This window comes from Phaseolus vulgaris, chromosome 8 (assembly GCF_051622355.1).
Source record: "Phaseolus vulgaris cultivar YP4 chromosome 8, ASM5162235v1, whole genome shotgun sequence".
NCBI lineage: Eukaryota > Viridiplantae > Streptophyta > Magnoliopsida > Fabales > Fabaceae > Phaseolus > Phaseolus vulgaris.
Window position 1 is genome coordinate 56,061,800 of NC_143505.1, and position 19,508 is coordinate 56,081,307.

Genomic DNA, 19,508 nt, shown 5'->3' on the forward strand with positions numbered 1-19,508 from the left:
TATCAATTACAATTAAAATTGTGATTGTGATTTAGCTAGCTAGGTCAAACAAGAATTAAGAACAAAATAAAAATACTTAATTGAATAACTAGTTTTGTTGAAAAAGGAAATGATTAACATGAGTCGAACAACTACATAAAGCTCTAATAATAGGGTGTTTACTTGCTCATGGCTTAACACTTGTACCAACACTAAAAGAAAATACTAAAATACTAAGAACGTAGTGTGGTGCTTAGGTCTTGAGAGTACTACCCTGACAAGGTTCTTTGTACCATGTTTTATGTACAAGATTGTGTTTTGTGTGTTGTCTAGTTCTCAATTTATAACATTTGGAGTTGAGTTTTTTCTTTGTGACCTGTTCAAAGAATGTCTCCTAAGCAAAACAACAACAATGGTACTAGCGACAAAGTATACACGTAACTCTAATGATTATTGAATTAAAGTGTATATATGACATGTCTCTCACTTAAGTGCTCGCTTAAGCGAGAGTCATTTGCTCAGACTACTTAAACGAGCATCACACTCTCAAGCAAGCAAATAATTCACTTGAGTGAGAGCCTTAATGTGATTCATGTGCTCTTTAACTTGTTTTGCTTAAAGGATTTAACTTTGCTTAAGTAAAAATCATTTTCCTTTTCTAGAAAAAATAAAGAAAAACAAATAAAAACTCAACCATTATAAAAATGGTATAGGCAAGCTCTAGAAAAAGGCGGGGAGGTTGCATAAAATCTTAAAACTCATTCTTGATTGAAATTTATATTGTCTAGTGAAGGAAAACACACACAAAATTTATGTTGGTTAACTCCTAACTTTTGATATACGTATGGTTCTCCTTCAAGAACTATTGAGGGTTCTACAAAGTAATAACTTGATTAAAATCACTCTAAATTACAATAAGTACACAAATCACTCATAATCACGCATTTTAATCTCCCCTCTAAAATTAAAAACTCAAGTAATTTTTGTTACCACTTCTAATTATAAACTTATAAAAGGAGTTTATAAACATTACTCTCGTAAAGAAGATGGATTACTTTACAAAATGAAGAAAACTAAGTTATTACATTCGCACTAAAAATTATTATCATATTAAGTGTATGTGTGTATGTTTATGAAAATCAAATTTATTATAATTAACAACTAGGATTTGTGAGTTTTATGCCTTTTCCTTTTTTTTTTCTCAAGTCCCTTTGTCTAATCTTTGTTCCTTTTCTTGACTTTTCTCTAGTTTTTTTTTAGTTTTTTTTCATATTTTTCTTCAATAAATTCTACTAGTAAGACGATAATTGAGTAAAGATCAACTTTGACTTGTTAAAATTTGTTTTAGAGTTTCCATTTTGTGCGAAAGTCTTTCTACATTATTTCCTCCCTACTCCTTTTATGAATGTGTCTAAGGTTTCACGGATTTAATTAGTTGATGAATGTACTATCTCTAATGATTCAATATCTAATTAATGTTTTAGTTGACTATGTGATATTTCCTTAGGATCTTGGAGGATTTTACTACACTTTCAACACTTTTGTTGTCATAGTGTTTGCATTGCTTAGTGAACAAGTAATAACTAAGAAGAGCTAACCCAAAATTCTTTGTGTTGTTTAAAATTTAAGTGTTTTGTTTTTTTACTTATATGTATGTGTAGATTGATGTATATTATTACCTGAGTTTAATAATAGATTGTTGGATTATAAAAATATTAAGTCAAACTTTTTCATAGATGTTTGATTGACTAAAATTTTGTTAATTTACGTGAATTTGAAAAATGTATTATATTAGTTTGGTTTGATTTTAGGTGTTATACAACCATATTTTGAATGATAAATGAACATGTGACTTTGATTTTTTTTAAAATAATAGATTGATGTTTAAAAATCATTTAGGGATTTCTAAATAGTTTACTAAAATTGGGGTAATTCGTTTATTTTTGTTGTTTTACGTATCTTGCTTGAGTGTCAGGTTGATTACTTAAGCGACACTTAAGTTGTGATTTTGATTTCAAGTGCAAAACATTATCACTCAAGTGTTTTTTGGTCCCTTAAGTGATAGTGATAATTACTCAAGTTAGTTTTTTTGTTTGAGTTAGAGAGTTGTCGAATCAACTCTTTATCCTCATCAAATCTTATCACTCAAGTGATGGTGTGATGAGGTTTTACAATGTGTTATGGAACTTGATGTTGTATTATTATATACTAATTTAGGTCACTTAAACTTTGTTTGAACACTTGCGCAATGAGAGAGTTGATGACAATTCTCTCACTATTTTAAAGTTGGACACTCAACAATTATTGACCTCTCAAGTGTGGAAGAGATTACATCAATTCTCTCTCTTCCTTCAACATATGGCTTAAGCAATTAGAGTGTGACACATGATATCACCAAACTATTAAAGTAATTGCTCTATCATCATTCTCTATTTTTCATAACTTGTTTTGTGTTAAAACTTTAATTATTGGTGATTGATTAAATATTGATTATTCTGTTACTTGTATATTTTTCTTTTATATAAAGTGATTTTGAAATTTGTTAACTTAAAATCATAAAGTGTGATTGTTGATATTATTGTGAATAATTTATAATTGTGTATGTAGTTGAGAGATATTATTTAATCGATATTTATGTTTTGTATGAGTGTTAAGTTAAGAGGTTAAATGAGATTTCAATGTCTCATGATACATAAAGTCAAGTAAACAGAGTTATCGGATGACGAAAATTGATAAAAAAAATTCAAGTATTAAGTTAAGAATAAAGAATTATCGTTACTTTGATGATATATTTAATGATATATGTGTAAAAAATTATCTTATTATAAAATATACTTAGATGAGATGAGATTTATATCAAATATAATAAAGTTACTATATAAACTAGCTATCTTAAGAAATGTTATTAGAGCCTGAACTTGATTTTAATAACCTGGAGGAGTCAATATATTATTAGATATATTTAATTGATAAAAATGCTAATTTTTTTATATAATTAATATGTATTTATTAATATATTAATTATATAATATAGATTTAATTAAATAATTAATCCATCCTTATTTTCCTGTCATATTTTGTGGCTTTCTTAAAATTTATTTTGACAACGTAAACATATAGCTTTTCAAGAATAAATATAAAAGGACTTACATAAAAATTTCATATTGTATTTTATATATATATATATATATATATATATATATATATTCGTTTAAACGGTTAAGGTAGGATTTTATCGGTTTATAAAATAAATAAGTTAACTTTTGAGATACTAAAATTTAAGAATAAGTAGTTTTACAAATACTATTACTATGCAATTGACGTTCAAATTATTAAAATAGATCAAGTAGTTATAAATAATTTAAATTTCGTTTAAGTTTTTTTATTACAAACTATAAGACTCTAATTTTTTATAGTAAATTTATCATATATTAATTAAAAATACAATTATTATAAAATTGATAATATAATAATATTATATAAAAAAATATTTAAAAAATACTTATAAATAGTCGTGAAAAAAACTGTGTTTCTGCTAGTGTATATAAAGGTTTTGCTATACTGAAACAAGTAAGAAGCAATCGGGACATTTTTTAATATAATAATTATTATAGGATAGTTGGATGTAAAAGCTTTTGTTACTTTTTACTAATCTTATAACACGTGTTAAAATATTTAGAACCAAAATGTATGATAATACTTTGTGGAAGTACAATTTTAGTGTTTTTTTTCTCGCATTTATTTAAAATTCTAAAATTATTTTTTATCTTAGAATTCGAAATCTAGAATTGAAAAATATATTTTAGAAAAAGAAATTTTGAATAATTTTTTTTGGTTTGGAAATAAAATTCTATTTCGCATAGTGAGAAAACAAATATGAAAAATTATTGAAAAAATGATTATAGTATTTTAGAAAAGAAATTCTGAAAAACAAAAATAAAAAATATATTCTTAAAAGACTATTCCCGAAAGATATTTTAGAAACCATTTTCTATGTAACACAGACACGGATGATACGACATGGACACAAATACGGAGATACGTATAATCTCTAGAATGTAAGACACGGATACACAGATCAATATATTATATAATTATGAATTATATAAATTGACAATAAATATTTATGTGCACAAGTATGTTTTAGATTATTTTTGGAGCAGGAAGATGTTTTTCATGACTGTTTCAAAAGAATTTATTCCTTATTTTTATAATCATAATAAAAATTTATATAATAAATTTGAGTTTTTAGAAAATTATTGTATTTATCATTTTTAAAGTTGTGTTAGAATCGTGCTAAAATGGTGAGAAATCCAGCAAATATTTTTTGAATTAAACACTTTATCAATAAGTGTCCTACGAGTATTGTACGAGTGTCGACACAAACACGTTATTTAAGAGAAGTCTCTTAACTTCATATACCATTTTAATAGAATATATTTCAAAATAATAAATTCGAAATATATTTTAACATGTATTATAATTTTTTTAAAACTAAATTTCACCTTAATAATATTAAAATTTATTAAGTGAAGTAAGCAAAAAGCCTTTTTTGGTTTGTAATGGATGAAATGGCGGAACGAGCGGAGCCCGAGCATATTCGGAATGGGAGAAACTAACGATTGTGGTAATTGCGTGTAACATTTTCATTTGTGTTACAGTTTAATTTGGTGATGAAGAGTTTGTAGGTATGAAAGAACAATTAACGAAGACTGCATGAAGGAGAGGGAATTGATCGATTGATTCCAATAGTTGAAAACATGGGAGATCATTTGGCTAGGGCCCAGGATTTCGAGGGCAAGGCAGAGAAGAAGCTCAGCGGTTGGGGTTTGTTTGGCTCCAAATTCGAGGACGCCGCTGATCTCTTCGACAAATCCGCCAATTCCTTCAAGCTCGCCAAATCATGTAACCTTATTTTTCTCCAAATCCTTAGATTAATCATTATTAATGACCTTCATGTCGTGTTGGTTAAGGTTTCCGAATTTATTCGCGTTTCAGGGGACAAAGCAGGATCCACCTACATCAAATTGGCGAATTGTCATTTGAAGGTAACTCATTTCGTTGTTTTGGTGTATTTTGTTTTTGTTTGATTTTATTTACGTGCTGTGACGAATTCTGTTGTTGTAGTTGGAAAGCAAGCATGAAGCTGCCCAAGCTTATGTTGACGCTGCGCATTGCTATAAAAAATCTAACATAAATGGTATTTTTCGGTTACAGTTTACAAACATTAGGCTTATGTTTTGTGAACAGTTGACCATGTTTCTTTTTGTGTATGTGCGCGTGCGTGCTTGGGGTCAAATTCATATGTCCTTGCCCGTGATCAAATTGTATAATGCATGCCACTGCTTAATGGAATTTTCGATGTTAAGGTTCTTTTTGTATCTTTTTAATGCAGAGGCTGTATCTTGCTTAGACAATGCTGTAAATATTTTTTGTGAGATTGGAAGACTCTCTATGGCAGCTAGATATTTGAAGGTATATAGCTTATTATTATTTTTATTTGAAGGTATCCTTTTTCCATTTGACAATGCTTTTTGGGGCTTTCTAGCAGGAATTGTCGTGAATGTATCATGATTGGATTGAATTTTTTTGTATTCGCAGGAAATTGCTGAGTTGTATGAGTCTGAACAAAATATCGAACAAGCAGTAGTTTACTTTGAAAAAGCGGCTGATTTTTATGAAAATGAAGATGTGAACACTTCTGCAAACCAGTGCAAGCAAAAAGTTGCTCAATACAATGCCCAGCTAGAACAGTAAGATTTTTCTAATTTTCTGCTTATTTTGATCTTGTTTGTTGCAGTGAACTGTGAATGCCTTGATAATAATGCCTGAAGATGATTTTATTTTATTGTTCCGTGTTTGTTCGTTACTATGTTTTTTTTGGTTTAGTAAGCTGGCATTCCTCTGTATCACCCCTAGCCTCTACCGCCGGGTTACGTGGTTTTGACAAATATTAGCCGATTGCTGCATTTAGTGTTATTCATATATTGATGTGTGGGGGTGGTTTCTATTTTAAGCACCAACTCCGAATAATGTAAAGAAAGCTATAGTTTGTAATGAAATGAACTTTATACTAGCCTTCTCTGTATGTTAAATAGAATATGAACTGTTCTAATTTATTTTATATCTCCAGATATCAGAGGTCAATTGAGATTTATGAAGAGATTGCTCGCCAGTCTCTAAACAATAATTTACTGAAGTATGGAGTTAAAGGACATCTTCTTAATGCTGGCATTTGCCAACTCTGTAGAGGGGATGTTATAGCTATTAGCAATGCATTGGAGCGATATCAGGTCCGATATTTTCATAGAATTTACCTCTTGTGACTCTGATAACATCACCATCTACTAAATTCTTTACAAATGTATTTGTTTGTGCAGGATTTAGATCCAACATTTTCAGGAACACGAGAATATAGACTACTTGCAGTATGTTGCTAATTGTGGACATATCAATAACTGCCTCCTCTGTTATAATGTTCTTATTAATGTTTGGTTTTATTATAAATTTCATTATTGCATGGGCTATTTCATTACTCACATTCCCGATGATGTACTAATATTGACAGGATATTGCTGCTGCAATTGATGAAGAAGATGTTGGGAAGTTTACTGAAGTTATAAAAGAATTTGATAGTATGACCCCTCTGGTAAGCTCCAAATAGTTGTCAAATGAACAAGAATTTTTTTTTCAATATAGTTAATATCTGTATCCTTGTTTCCGAATGAACATATCGAAATTGAATTAACCCAATTGTCAGCAATTTAGTAATCTTGTTCTCTCTAATTTGCATCTACTTTAAATGTTCCCGTGAAATATTGATTCATTCATTTAAACATAGGTTGCAGGACTAGTACTTATATTGTGAAATTTGAGTCAGACACTGTAAAATTGTATCGAATTCTACAATTTTATTTGTGAGAAGAACGTTGAGAAAAAATAATTCTCATTACTTGTGTTGTATTCTGAACAATTTTCTTTTGCATTCCATAGATAGCCTTACTCTCATTTTGATCAACATTGAGTGTTTACGTCAATGTTCTGTAGGATTCTTGGAAGACAACACTTCTTTTGAGGGTGAAGGAGAAACTGAAAGCCAAAGAACTTGAGGAGGATGATCTTACTTGAATTGGACAATAATCTTCTTTTGGTTGGATTTCTTGTTTGATATTTATCATCTTGTATTATGCTTGTTTGTCTAGTTGTTCATCTCACTACTAATATAAATTGTACTTTGCTTTGAGTTTCAATTGAAATGGTCTTCATGAATGCTTGAAATGAATATGTTGAGGTAGCTAGAGTCTGATCTGTTGATCCACTTTTATTCGATCTGTTGGTCATCATAACGAGATTTTATTGTAGCAATTTATTTGGAAGAATGAAAAATCTTCAGTCTCGGTACTATTTTCAATTAAGCCGTGCCATCTTCATATTCTCATATTTCCATAATTATTGTTTTTACAAATGAACGGTATGATTTAATGAGTAAGGGGAAAACTGAATTTCAAAAAGTCTAAAAATTTTCTCTGCTAATTTTTCAACTCATTAAAAAAGAAACACCTTGATTGTCATTTTTGCCAGTAGTTGCATTCCTACCTAAAGCCTGATTGGTGGAAGACAAGTTAACTAATGATGTCCAAGTTGTTGTGATTGTCAACATGTTAGTTGTATTTTAACTCTTAGGTGCTCACCTCTTCATAAAAATAATTCTATATCATCATCATATACACGAAAACTATAGCTAAATATATTATAATAATAATGATTATTTAATATTCTTTTATGTTTGTGAAGCAGGTAATCAGATATAGACACTGAAATAAACAGCATCGCATTAGCTGTTCCAAGTGATATAATCTTAATCGATAGTTATTTAATTTTTAAATAGCTCACTACATAGAACCGTTGAATCATTTCATGGTCCACTATGCACAATTGATGTCAGCTCAGCTCAGCCGACATAAAAGAAGATATTGACCTTCTAAACAAAACAAGAAAATTTATATTTTATACATCTGCTTAAACAATTATTACTCACATTACTTAATTATACGTTCAAAAAATATAGTATTATTTTTTCGCTGTATTGATGAATCATACGTTAGGAAAAAGGGCAGGAAAAAAGCAACCATCACGTAATCAAGAATGGTAAAGTTTACGAAAAGGAAAAGATTATTTGACAACGAAAAATTAAATAACATCTGCTTGATAATTTATTATACTAATATAATAATATTTTAAATTAAAAATAATTTAAATATTAATTTATTGGATTGTTTCACCAGCTTTGTGAAAAATAAAGATTGAATAAAATGAGTGAACGAAAAAAAAGAGACACGATATTAAATAGAGTATTTGTCACGGTAATGGCTGGTTGGTTCCCTTCTAGAATGATAAGCTTCTAGATAAATTCAATTTTCCTTGGAACGCTCTGTTTGAATTTTGAAAAGTGGAGTAAATTAAGGAAGAAAAAATGGCAACATAAATAAATAAATAAATAAATAAAAAGTAAACCTGTGTTGTTTAAATAAACAGTAGTAAAAAGAAAAAAAAAACTTTTAACTTATTTAAATAAATAATACAAATTTTCCTTATTTTTTGAAAGAAAACTCCTTTTTCTTGAGTATTTTCACTAATGTTGTTATTACTGTCTAAATGACAAAAAAACACATGATATATCGTTGTTTATTATCTCTTTTTGACTCAACCACACAGGATGAATGTTGTCATGGTGGTCGGAAGAAAATATAAATATAATTTTCAATTTCGACCAAACAAATAAATTTTCAATATTTTCAACGTTTACCTCCTTTCACTTCTCAGGGAATTGGCATTCTGCGGTCCGTTTGACCAGATGCTGAGAAACTAACAACTCTTTCGTTCGTTTTACATGCGATTTCTTTGTTTTACGATGTACAGTTTGCACTTTCCAGAGTTTAGATTCATTATTTGCTTGTGAGGTTTATAAAGAATATATCTCTTCCTTGGATTCAAACGCTTTCTTCCTTTTTTGTCACCTTACAGGTACGTTTTTACTTGCTTGCTCTTAACGCCTCATACCTCCAACCTTTGATGTTATTGTTCTTTTTTTTTTTTTTCTTTTCTCTTTTCCTAGATGAATCTATTGGTGTTATTTGAATTAGTTTTGTAATCTGTCAGTTGATATTTTTGTTCTAGGGTGTGAATTTTAATTAATTAAAGTGCATAATTATCTGTTTCCTAGGTCATCGTCCCATATATTAAATAAAGTCTGAATTTTTGTCTCTGTGCTAATGAATACCCATGAAATTTGATATGGGTTTGAAAATTTAGCACAAATGCTCTATTCTTATCCTCGCTGATTTTGTTCCTACCATTGATTATAGGGTTCTGATTTTTTGATTGAGAAGGCTCAGGCTTCATATCAGAATGGTTTCAGTTGATAATGGTAAAGATGAAATTGAGGATTCTAATGGAATTAAAGTAAATGACTTTGCTTCCATAGATATTTCAACATCTGGAAGAACACTGGTGGGCAATGAAAACCCTCAGAGGAAGTTCCAGAGCACCTTGAGTTTTATTCCCAATAGGATCAACTTCTTGAAGTTTGGGTCTGCATCTGCCAAATTCAAGCGGCTTGCAACAGAAAAGGACCAGCTTTCACAGGCTGTGCCCTCACCGAGTTCGCTTCGCTTGAGGGAGCGCTTCAGCGGCATGTTTGCTAAGAAACTTGACTGGGGTTCACTCAAGAAGATGTGTGTTGAATGGATTAGGGACCCAATAAACATGGCCCTTTTTGTGTGGATCTTGTGTGTTGCTGTTTCAGGTGCAATTTTGTTCCTTGTCATGACTGGCATGTTGAATGGTGTGCTGCCAAGGAAGTCTCAGAGAAATGCATGGTTTGAAGTGAACAATCAAATACTCAATGCACTGTTTACACTGATGTGTTTGTACCAGCATCCAAAGAGGTGCTACCACCTTGTGCTTCTGTGCAGGTGGAGTCCACAAGATATCTCAAAACTTAGAAAGGTGTATTGCAAGAATGGGACTTATAAGCCCCATGAGTGGGCACACATGATGGTAGTGATCATTCTCCTTAATTTGAATTGTTTTGCTCAATATGCACTTTGTGGTCTAAACTGGGGATATAAAAGATCTGACCGCCCGGCCATAGGAGTTGGAATATGCATATCTTTTGCTATTGGTGCACCTGCAGTCGCTGGTCTGTATGCCATTGTTAGCCCTTTAGGTAAAGATTATAATTCTGAGATGGATGAAGAAGCACTGGTTCAAGATTCTGTTGCTCCGAGGCTAGATCAGCTGAGAGTAAAATCATTTCAGAAGAAATATTCATTTGCATCCAGACAGCAACAGAGGGTTATTGAAAATAGACCACCACAGTGGAGTGGAGGAATACTTGACATTTGGAATGACATTTCGCAAGCATATCTATCACTTTTCTGTACATTTTGTGTCTTTGGTTGGAACATGGAGAGACTTGGCTTTGGAAACATGTATGTTCACATTGCTACATTTATGCTGTTCTGTATGGCTCCCTTCTGGATTTTTACCTTGGCTGCTGTTAATATTGAAAATGACACTGTTAGACAGGCCCTAGTAGCTACTGGGATCATTCTTTGTTTTTTTGGTGCACTTTATGGTGGCTTTTGGAGGATCCAAATGAGAAGAAGGTTCAATCTGCCTTCTTATAACTTTTGTTTTGGCAAACCTTCAGCTTCTGATTGCACACTTTGGCTATGTTGTTGCTGGTGCTCTCTTGCTCAAGAAGTAAGGACGGCAAATAGCTATGACATTGTAGAAGACAAATTATGCAGGAAAGAAGGTTCTTATAGTAGTGACCAACAGCCAATGTCACCTTTGCCTCGTGAAGATGTGGCATCTGGCACAAGTTCTCCTTTGGGTAACAACTCTTCCCCTTCTATGATCAAGCCATCTAGTCCTCTAAGTTCAAGCAGTTTCTTGAAGGAATATCGTAGTCCAGAGAGACCACTATCTACTGTAAAAGAAGAGCCTTCTGAAAGAGGTAAAGATGATCCAATGAACCCACCTACTCCACCATTAATACAAAGGGAATCTCTTGGTCCCTGAAGGTAAAAGGCACTGCTAAACATGGCATTATATGGGATGGTCCGTTAAATTTTGTGCTTAGTATATCCTAATTCATGGTTTTATCCACTCAGTTCTCACAGTGTATATCAGTCTTGAATTTTATTTTAGGAAGTACATTCTAGATGTTGAATTCAATCACATTGTGTAATTAATTGAGTAGATGTCTGCTTGAAACCAAGGTCCTTTTGTTTCTTTTTTGAGGTTTTCTTTACAATTTTCCCCGAAGATGAGATGATTTCAACGACAGAGGAAATGGTTGTAAAGAACATTGTACATTCTTAAATCTTAACGTGCTCCTTCTTGTGAGAGTTAAAATAAATATGGTGTATGCACAACCAGGCCTGGTTTTCCAAATTGTATTTGGCAAATGACTTGTTCACTGCTGTTGAGTTTCCCTGCTTGTACAATTTATGCTTTTACAGCTTGTTCAATCCAAGATATATCCATGAATGCTTCACTGTGATTTTTCTGTGATGTTATCAATCACAACAAGCAGCATCTTTTGTTAAAGGTGGGTTTTATACATTATATTGGAGGGGGGCAGGCACGAGACAGAACAATCTGATTTAAATGTATCATTTTAATAATACAATCAATTTATTTTAGTATTAAAATTGAATATGGTCTCATTTAAAGGGGTTTGAATATATAGATTTTTGGCTTTTTGTTTAATTAGCATTGTAATTATATTGATTATGATTGGTTTGATTTAAATTTGTAGAGAGAAAAACAATAAATTAGTTTTGTTTGGATTACAGAGTGGTCAAGTCAATATGAATGAATGACTATTCAAATTTATGATGTTTCAGTATTAATTAGATTGTAGTAAATATTGTGATATTGTGATTTCATAAGTGCATACTTATAAATACATTAAACTAACATGCTTTTATCAATAAAATAGCATGTTGAAGTGGGTAATAATACCATTAAAATATAAATATTGTGATTTCATATTTTTAATCAAAAATAATAATGGTAAAGTACCACTCTGCTGGCTGTAATCTTAACTACCTTATCTAACTAACCAATATCAATTATCAACAACATTCTTAAACCTTAAATAAAAGAAGAAAAAGTTAGAAAAGGGGCCACTAGAGAAAGAGTTACAAAAATCTGGAAGAATTGAATAAACCTGTACAATACTAACCTCCTTTCTTGAGTGACAAGAAGCAACAAAATCTTTAATGATTTTAATTTCTTTTATAAAGGAATTTGCATTACCCTTGCTTAATGTTTCTGTGAGATGATCTACTAAAAAGATTTTCTTTTTATTATGTTTTGATCTTTAAACTTGATACTAATGCGATTATTCCATATTTCAACAATTACTTATGTGAATTTAGATAAAAACATGGTTGCTACCAAATGATTCTAAGAATCCTAGAAAAACAAAAGTAGGAAATTACCAAATTGCATCACTAACGACACTCAAACTAATTTCACAACATAGTAGCAAATGAACAAGAAAAGGTGATAAAAAAAAATTGTAACACTAAAGATTGAAAGATACCACAAGATCTCTCTTTCTAAGCATGTCATCATATGATATGAAGATGTCTCCATAAGATAAAAAAGCATAGCCCTCTCAAATTTTGTAATTTCACAAATATATACTTTTAAAAGTATGATAATATGATGTTAATATTACAAGTAAATTCATATGTATATGAATATAACTTTGTTCTAAATTGGATTAAATGATTCAATAGAATCTATTCAATAAATTCATTTTTTTATTTTTTATTTTATAATTTATATTACATTGAATTTCTTTAATAGACATGTTTAATAAGTATTCGTTCATGACTAATAATAATATCATGTAATATTTAATATCTGTATATTTTGTTAAGAAAATCTAATTCAGTTGGCTGAGTGAGTTACGTAATTTCTTAACTTCATTTAATTTATATTTACTTACCACTTCACTTTTCAAAATCTTATATTAATAATTAATATTTCACAGAAGTAACATTCAAATCCCACGCGCAAAATAGCCTCATTGTCTCAACCTTTTGTGTACAACACTTGATCAACATTACAATGATTTGTCTGTAAAAAAAAGAAAAAAAACCATGTGCATCAGATTTGTCAATGGTTCAAAGCATTCCATTGAAAAATATATGCAGTTAGTTCACAGTTGTTTTGCTTATACACACAGTTTGTCAAATATGATACATTAATATTGAATGAAGGGCCTTTTGTTTTGAGTTTTTCCCAAGAATTTGCTGACAATGGCACTCTGGTAATTCTGCTGGACTGAATTTGTGTTGTCATGCAGCTTGTCGTCTTTCTCTTCTCCAGTCCCATGGCTTTTCAGGATTGTTTGAAGCCCATAACCCAACACGCTTTGCTCTGGCTTGTTTTTCCCACTAAGATAAGAACTTAAGAAAAATTAGGATACATATAACTTTGAAAAATAATGAAAGAACCATAACATTGGTTAGTAATTTTACTGTTTCTAGTTCCTGCCGTTTGTCATAGGCTGTGTAGTGCCATGCTAAACCCTTCTTCAACATGATTTCCTAATCACAAATGAAAATCAAAATGAGAAACTTAGAAAGTAATGATAAATGTATAGATTGAGAGCAAAACAATGAAATGATTACCTGTACAAAAGTGCCATTACAATAGATATCACCTACACAACGACCATAGCGATCATCTCCATAAACAAGGACCCTCAAAGGCTTTCCTTGAACAATCTTGACCAGTTCAGCTTTAGCTTCCTTTCCGTATGGCATTGCACTTTCTGGTGCATCAATACCCCTGTTTTATTGCTAGAGTTCATTACAGGCTTCCACAACAACTTAACATTCTACCACTAGTGCTTGTTTGGTCATTACCTTAATCGAATTCTATACTTCTTAGCTAGGATTTCCTCGTTTTGAATATGAATCACCCTAAATAACCAAACAATTAGAAGAAAAATATCAAGTGTTGGAAGCATAGACATAAGAAGTTGGGAAACTACAAACCAACCGATATCCTGAATCAATTATCTGTTTGTGAAATGCATCAGCGTCTTCAAAGTTCCTTCGGGCACGTGCTTCTGATCTTCTCACTGCTGCTGTATGAACGTTGCCAGGGACAAATGCTGATTCTCTGGGGTCTGTTGTGCTAACATACACTGTTACGGTATCCCCATCTGCCACTGCTTTTGCATCAACCTAGTCCCATTGCAAATAATGATGAACCATGTCATTTTGTCAAAAACCACATTTTCAGCACAAGTACACATGATTTTATTTTATGGACTGCATAGAAATGTTATTCTTACAGGCAAGGTGTGCATTTCAAATTGAACTCCATCAGGCAAAGTTGACGGGGGTTGAATAGTTCCTTGAACAAGGGTGTGTGGTGGAGGAAGACCATAGAAAGCCAACAATCCCTATAAATTAAGCAACATAAATTTCATCCACAACGAGCTTTGTCTTTTCCAGTGCTCTCATACTTAATTCAAGGTTAGGAAGTTCATGCAAACCTCAACATCTGCTTTTTGGTGTCTTTTCAATGTCCGAATGATAAGTGTAGCTGCTTCTTCAGGTGTCTTAGGAGGGGGTTTTGCCTCTTTCCAAGCATCTACTAACTTTCTATACCTTCAAAAAAATTGTAAGGAACAGAAAGGGCACATATAGTTCAAAGGCAAATTTCTCAATAATCACTAGCAAGAAAATAAAACAAATTAAGTTTTTTATATAAATTAATCAGAATGCTAGTATAAGGACTGTGGTGACATACCAATTAGCCTGGGCCTTCTTAGAAGACACAACATGCTTGCTGAGTCCTTCTGGAACCTAAAAGATTGCAAAAGGGAAAACATGAAGACCTCACAAAATCAGTATACTAAATTAGCTGAAAAGCATAAAAACCTCACAAAGTGAACATGCCAAATTAGCTGAAACACAGAATTAGAGAAAGTGTGAGTTCCTAATTAAAGGATTAAGGGAGCAACATGCATGCACCTGGGAGGTGATGTCAAAGTGAAAGAGATCATGGGCAAGTGCTGATACACCAACGGTGGCAGAGGACACGCCGTGAGGTCCAAGTGAATCAGAATCACCAGCTGCAGTGGGCTTGCAGCAATGCCCGTACAGAAACCTCAGGGCGTTCCCCATGATTGAGTTTGATCAAAGGTTGAAACTTTGAGAAAATGGGGAAAAAATCTAGGGGCGAGAACAAATCAGGAATTGGGATTGGTCCAGAGAAAGTGCACCAAAAGACAGGTGGCGTGCTATGATTGGCTCTTGCCTTGTTTCTTACTTTCTTCTGATTTGATAATGTTGTTGGGAAGGAACTGTGAAGGTGCTCGTCAACGGTTTAACGTAAAACGTTGGTGACGCTTTTGATGGCTAAATTTACCAAACTACTACAATTTTTATTCAAAATATTTTAAAATTTATCTATTAGATTTTTTTTTTGTCAGTGATAATTTAAAATACGGTTTGGTTGTCATCAAAGACTCTTTTTGAGACTTCCTAATATCAATGACTAAAGTTGTTTTTTTATACTAATATGAATATGAATATAAATATAGTAATATGTAAAATTTTTAAAATGTAAATGAAGACGAATTTATATATTATATAATTATAAAATTATATAAATTGATAATAAAAATTTATATATATAAATGATTAAAAAAAGATATTTTTATGATTGTTGAATTTTTTTTTTTTTAATCATAATAAAAATTTATATAATAAATTTGAATTTTTAACTATATATTTTTTTTTAATTATGTTAGAGTTATACTAAAATTATTAAAAATTTAACAATTTTTTTAAATTAAACGGATACATATGAATATGAATATCGATATCTATAACTCTAATGCAAAAAGAGAGTGACCATTTAACATTTAATAGTGTCCTTTCACAATTTATTTAAGGAAAAGTGGTGATAGTTGGTAGGAAAAGGTTTGAAAATAATAATTGTTGGTACTTTACTGATAGAAAGGGAAAACGACAAAGCAAGGTTATCATTTCAAATGAAAAGGAAAATGTGCTGTGAAAGACTTGATTTTAATTTTCCATCTATTTTTTGTAGTGTACTTAATTATATTTGTGTTAATGGTTATTTTGTTGTCTTTATTTTATATATTAACAAATGTTTTACTTTTTCACATAATTATGTATAATTTTTATTATTATAATATAGTTTCTTTATTTTTTTATTTTCTTATTATTGTTAACTAGACCCAACATTATTCAAGCATAATATTTTAATAAACACTTTTCAAATCTTGAAATGTGATAATTTCTTTTTGAAGTGTATGCTTGGGTGTTTAAATTGTAGACTTGATTTTGGATTTATTAGATATATTTGAATAAGTATATAAGGCTTCGTTTATTTTCACTGTTTACTATGAATGAAAGATGTGAGAAAAAAAAAGACATAAATATATTATTTTGTTGTCTTGGTACATATATAGAGATGAAAGAAGTAAAAATACACATTAATCAATAAGGACTCAATAAGGATTCGTATTAGTAGTAATTTTTTCACCTATTTTTTTATTCTCATATTATTAATCGAAATATATATCTTCACTTTTCATTTTTTTTTTTCCTTCCATTTTCCACCCGTTCTATCCAAAAAAATGAAATAAAATTTTTGTTATATATGAAAAAAACTCATGCGAAACCAACATACATAATCACGAATTAACTGAAGAAAATAAACAATACAAGATTTATCGTGATTCGTCGTCAACTGTAACCTATATTTACACGGACAACTATTAGATTTTCATTCTATCATCTTGCACACACAATGATTAAGCTCACTCACTAAACATGGTGCCTAGTCAGTCCAATCCAATTGGTCTTGGCTTCATTCCCAACAATCTCCCAATTGAAGTCACAGAACAATGTTCACCTACGTTTCAAATGTGTACTATGATTAACCTCACTCACTGAACATGGTGTCTAGTCAACCTAATCTAATTGGTCTTGACTTCGTACCGAATAGTACCGAACAATACAAGTTGACAAATGAAAGCTGCAGAAATTAATAGTTGCTTGCTGCATTCCTCTTCCATCTCTGTTCACTTGTTTTTTGCCAAACCCAACAGGGAGATTGTGGTTGCCAACCCTATCGAATGAGTGGAAGCCAGTAATTCCCAAATCAACAATTTGGAATAAAGTTTGATGCACCTTTCATTCACACAAAGTGAAGGATTCCATCTTTCAAATGCAGAACCAGATTCTTCACTGCATGCTTTTTCATATAAATATGGATGCAACTCATCACACTCTGTTTAACATAAACACCCTACCCTTTTTCTTTCTTCTACCTTCTCTAGGCTTCTAACATCAGAAACTTTAATTTTTTGTCATTTTTCCACTCACAGATAATTAGAATGGCGAATGTAAGAAACTTACTACTTGCCTATTTCATTCTTTTGCTTTCAGCTATATATGGCACAGCAATGAAACTCATTTAACTTTCTTGTTTTGTGTCATCGTTTTGTGTCATCAGGTGGTGGAAGTGAAGGTTGGTTTACACTGTGACGAGTGTATCAAAAAAATTCTTAAGGCCATCAAGAAGATTGAAGGTAAGTAACTCATTTCCAAAGGTCACAATGATATAACTAGATATACCATGTTTTGTTTTTTTACTTAATAAGAAAGAACTTAAGTAAAAAAAGTTACTTAAGCCTTCAAATTAAGTTAAATCCTATTAAATAAACTGTCATAAGATAAAATTTACTTTCACTGATTTATTAATTTATAAGATAAAGTTTACTGTCACTATGTATAACTATCAGGTTTACATAGGTCTAATCAAGGTTTTGTCGCATACTTGATGTGTGAAGAGACTTCACAGTTCAGTTTTTCTGTGAAGATCCCTTGGTTACCATGAATAATTTGTGTGTGGCCTTGCAGATATTGAGACGTATAACGTGGACAAACAGTTGAACAAGGTCATCGTTACAGGTGATGTTACAACGGAAGAAGTTATTAGGGTTCTTCAGAAGATTGGCAAGAATGCAACCCCATGGGAAAATACTCAACCCAATTGCTGAATTCAAGTTTTCTTTTCCTCAAGAAACATCTAAATTAAGGAGATAAATTATAGTGTACACGAGTGAAGTTAAATTCTATCAGATATGTAGAGTTTGAAGAGGTATAGTTATAGTTCCATTTCAATTTTGTAATGCTTAACCTTTACCTCAGAACAGAAACACCTGATAGAGAGACATCAAATGAAGGAAGGGATCAATAAAAACAATTATTCTAGTTATTTGTATACAGTCTGATTGTTTAACATTGTTTACAGTGACAAAAAGGGAGTAATATAACTTGTCATAGCAATAGTAAGAGTAACCGTGATTGTTGTTGCTGTGTTTGTCTCATGATGTAACACACATCTCTATTAAATATACAAATGATGTTTAAGTATCAACCAAAACCAAGAAATGAAGGAGTGTAGATGAAAACCAGCAGTGTATTAAAGCATATGCAAGATTGCAGATGAATTCATGATACAACTTACAAGTACAAGCAAAACATTGATGAGATGTTATAACAGCTGCAGTTATCTACTTTATACATAACTTTAAAATTGGGAGGTTCAATTGAAAATTAGCTTAGCATATTGATGGTCATGAAAATAATCTGGCAAAGTTGACAAAGCATTTTATGCTGGAAAACCAAAAACTCAGAGATAAATGGTGGAAGTCACAGATGGTGCTTTTAAAGAAAACAGGGTAATGGATGTTGGATAAAAATGAGTAGTCCTATTGGGATATTTAAGTCCACTTTTTCAAAGCACTTGTTGTTCTTAGTTAGTCAAAATTATATATTTGGTCAGATGTGTAATAATTTGTTACAATTTTATATTTGTGTTATACATTTTAATTTTTTTGATAAAAAGGTTTAGTTAAAAATTTGTTCTAAAAAAATTATCAATTATTATTTTGAAAATAAAGATGAAAAAGGAAATGATGTTCATCCAAACATGTTTTGAAGCTATATTTAGATTGTCATTTGCAGGTGTTTAAACTTATATTGAAAATAGGTTGGAAGAAACATTGTCTTTATTACTTATGGATTAAAAGTAATTTTTGAAAATTATGCACTCAACCAAAAGTTTGAAAACTCACTCCTGAGATTCCAAAAGTTCATTAAAGCCCAAGGACACATTGACCAAGAAATGCTTTTCCAAACATAAACTAATACGTCAATTTAATTCATAAAATTATGAATATCAATTAATTTTAATCAAGATATTATCAAGTTGCAGCAGTGAAAACAAAAATAACTTATATTAAACAATTTTTAACCTGAAGTTTCTTTTTCTTTAATTCCAAAGATTAATTTAATTAGTACTCGTAATTTTAAGAATTATTTTGGTGTATTGCTTTTTATAAACTCATCAAGTTGGTAAGTGACCAATTTCTACTAATTGCT

At 30.9% G+C, this 19,508-nt stretch overlaps 4 protein-coding genes across 5 annotated transcripts; 3 read left to right on the forward strand and 1 right to left on the reverse strand.

The window, feature by feature from the left end:
- Positions 1-4,506: 4,506 nt before the first annotated feature.
- LOC137825774 (alpha-soluble NSF attachment protein 2) lies at positions 4,507-7,257 on the forward strand. Its single transcript, XM_068631553.1, has 9 exons — positions 4,507-4,884; positions 4,978-5,027; positions 5,107-5,179; positions 5,375-5,454; positions 5,581-5,732; positions 6,113-6,272; positions 6,360-6,407; positions 6,548-6,628; positions 7,027-7,257. The coding sequence occupies exons 1-9, from the start codon at positions 4,740-4,742 to the stop codon at positions 7,105-7,107; spliced, it is 870 nt and encodes a 289-aa protein (XP_068487654.1). The 5' UTR covers positions 4,507-4,739; the 3' UTR covers positions 7,108-7,257.
- Positions 7,258-8,652: 1,395 nt separating this feature from the next.
- LOC137823957 (uncharacterized) lies at positions 8,653-11,442 on the forward strand. Its single transcript, XM_068629340.2, has 2 exons — positions 8,653-9,003; positions 9,345-11,442. The coding sequence occupies exon 2, from the start codon at positions 9,388-9,390 to the stop codon at positions 11,065-11,067; it is 1,680 nt and encodes a 559-aa protein (XP_068485441.1). The 5' UTR covers positions 8,653-9,003; positions 9,345-9,387; the 3' UTR covers positions 11,068-11,442.
- A 1,618-nt stretch (positions 11,443-13,060) lies between these two features.
- ATCAN2 (Ca(2+)-dependent nuclease family protein) lies at positions 13,061-15,408 on the reverse strand. 2 transcript variants are annotated; one of them, XM_068629341.1, is made up of 9 exons: positions 15,057-15,408; positions 14,833-14,888; positions 14,576-14,690; positions 14,372-14,482; positions 14,074-14,261; positions 13,938-13,994; positions 13,701-13,860; positions 13,548-13,616; positions 13,061-13,463 (listed from the first exon to the last, which is right to left on the reverse strand). In XM_068629341.1, the coding sequence occupies exons 1-9, from the start codon at positions 15,207-15,209 to the stop codon at positions 13,365-13,367; spliced, it is 1,008 nt and encodes a 335-aa protein (XP_068485442.1). In that variant the 5' UTR covers positions 15,210-15,408; the 3' UTR covers positions 13,061-13,364. The 2 variants fall into 2 exon arrangements, with proteins under 2 accessions (XP_068485442.1, XP_090149851.1); XM_090293725.1 differs by having other exon boundaries at positions 14,576-14,684; positions 15,057-15,271.
- A 1,943-nt stretch (positions 15,409-17,351) lies between these two features.
- Positions 17,352-18,339, forward strand: LOC137826898 (heavy metal-associated isoprenylated plant protein 45). Its single transcript, XM_068633056.2, has 3 exons — positions 17,352-17,464; positions 17,575-17,650; positions 17,982-18,339. The coding sequence occupies exons 1-3, from the start codon at positions 17,456-17,458 to the stop codon at positions 18,119-18,121; spliced, it is 225 nt and encodes a 74-aa protein (XP_068489157.1). The 5' UTR covers positions 17,352-17,455; the 3' UTR covers positions 18,122-18,339.
- The last annotated feature ends 1,169 nt before the right edge of the window (positions 18,340-19,508 follow it).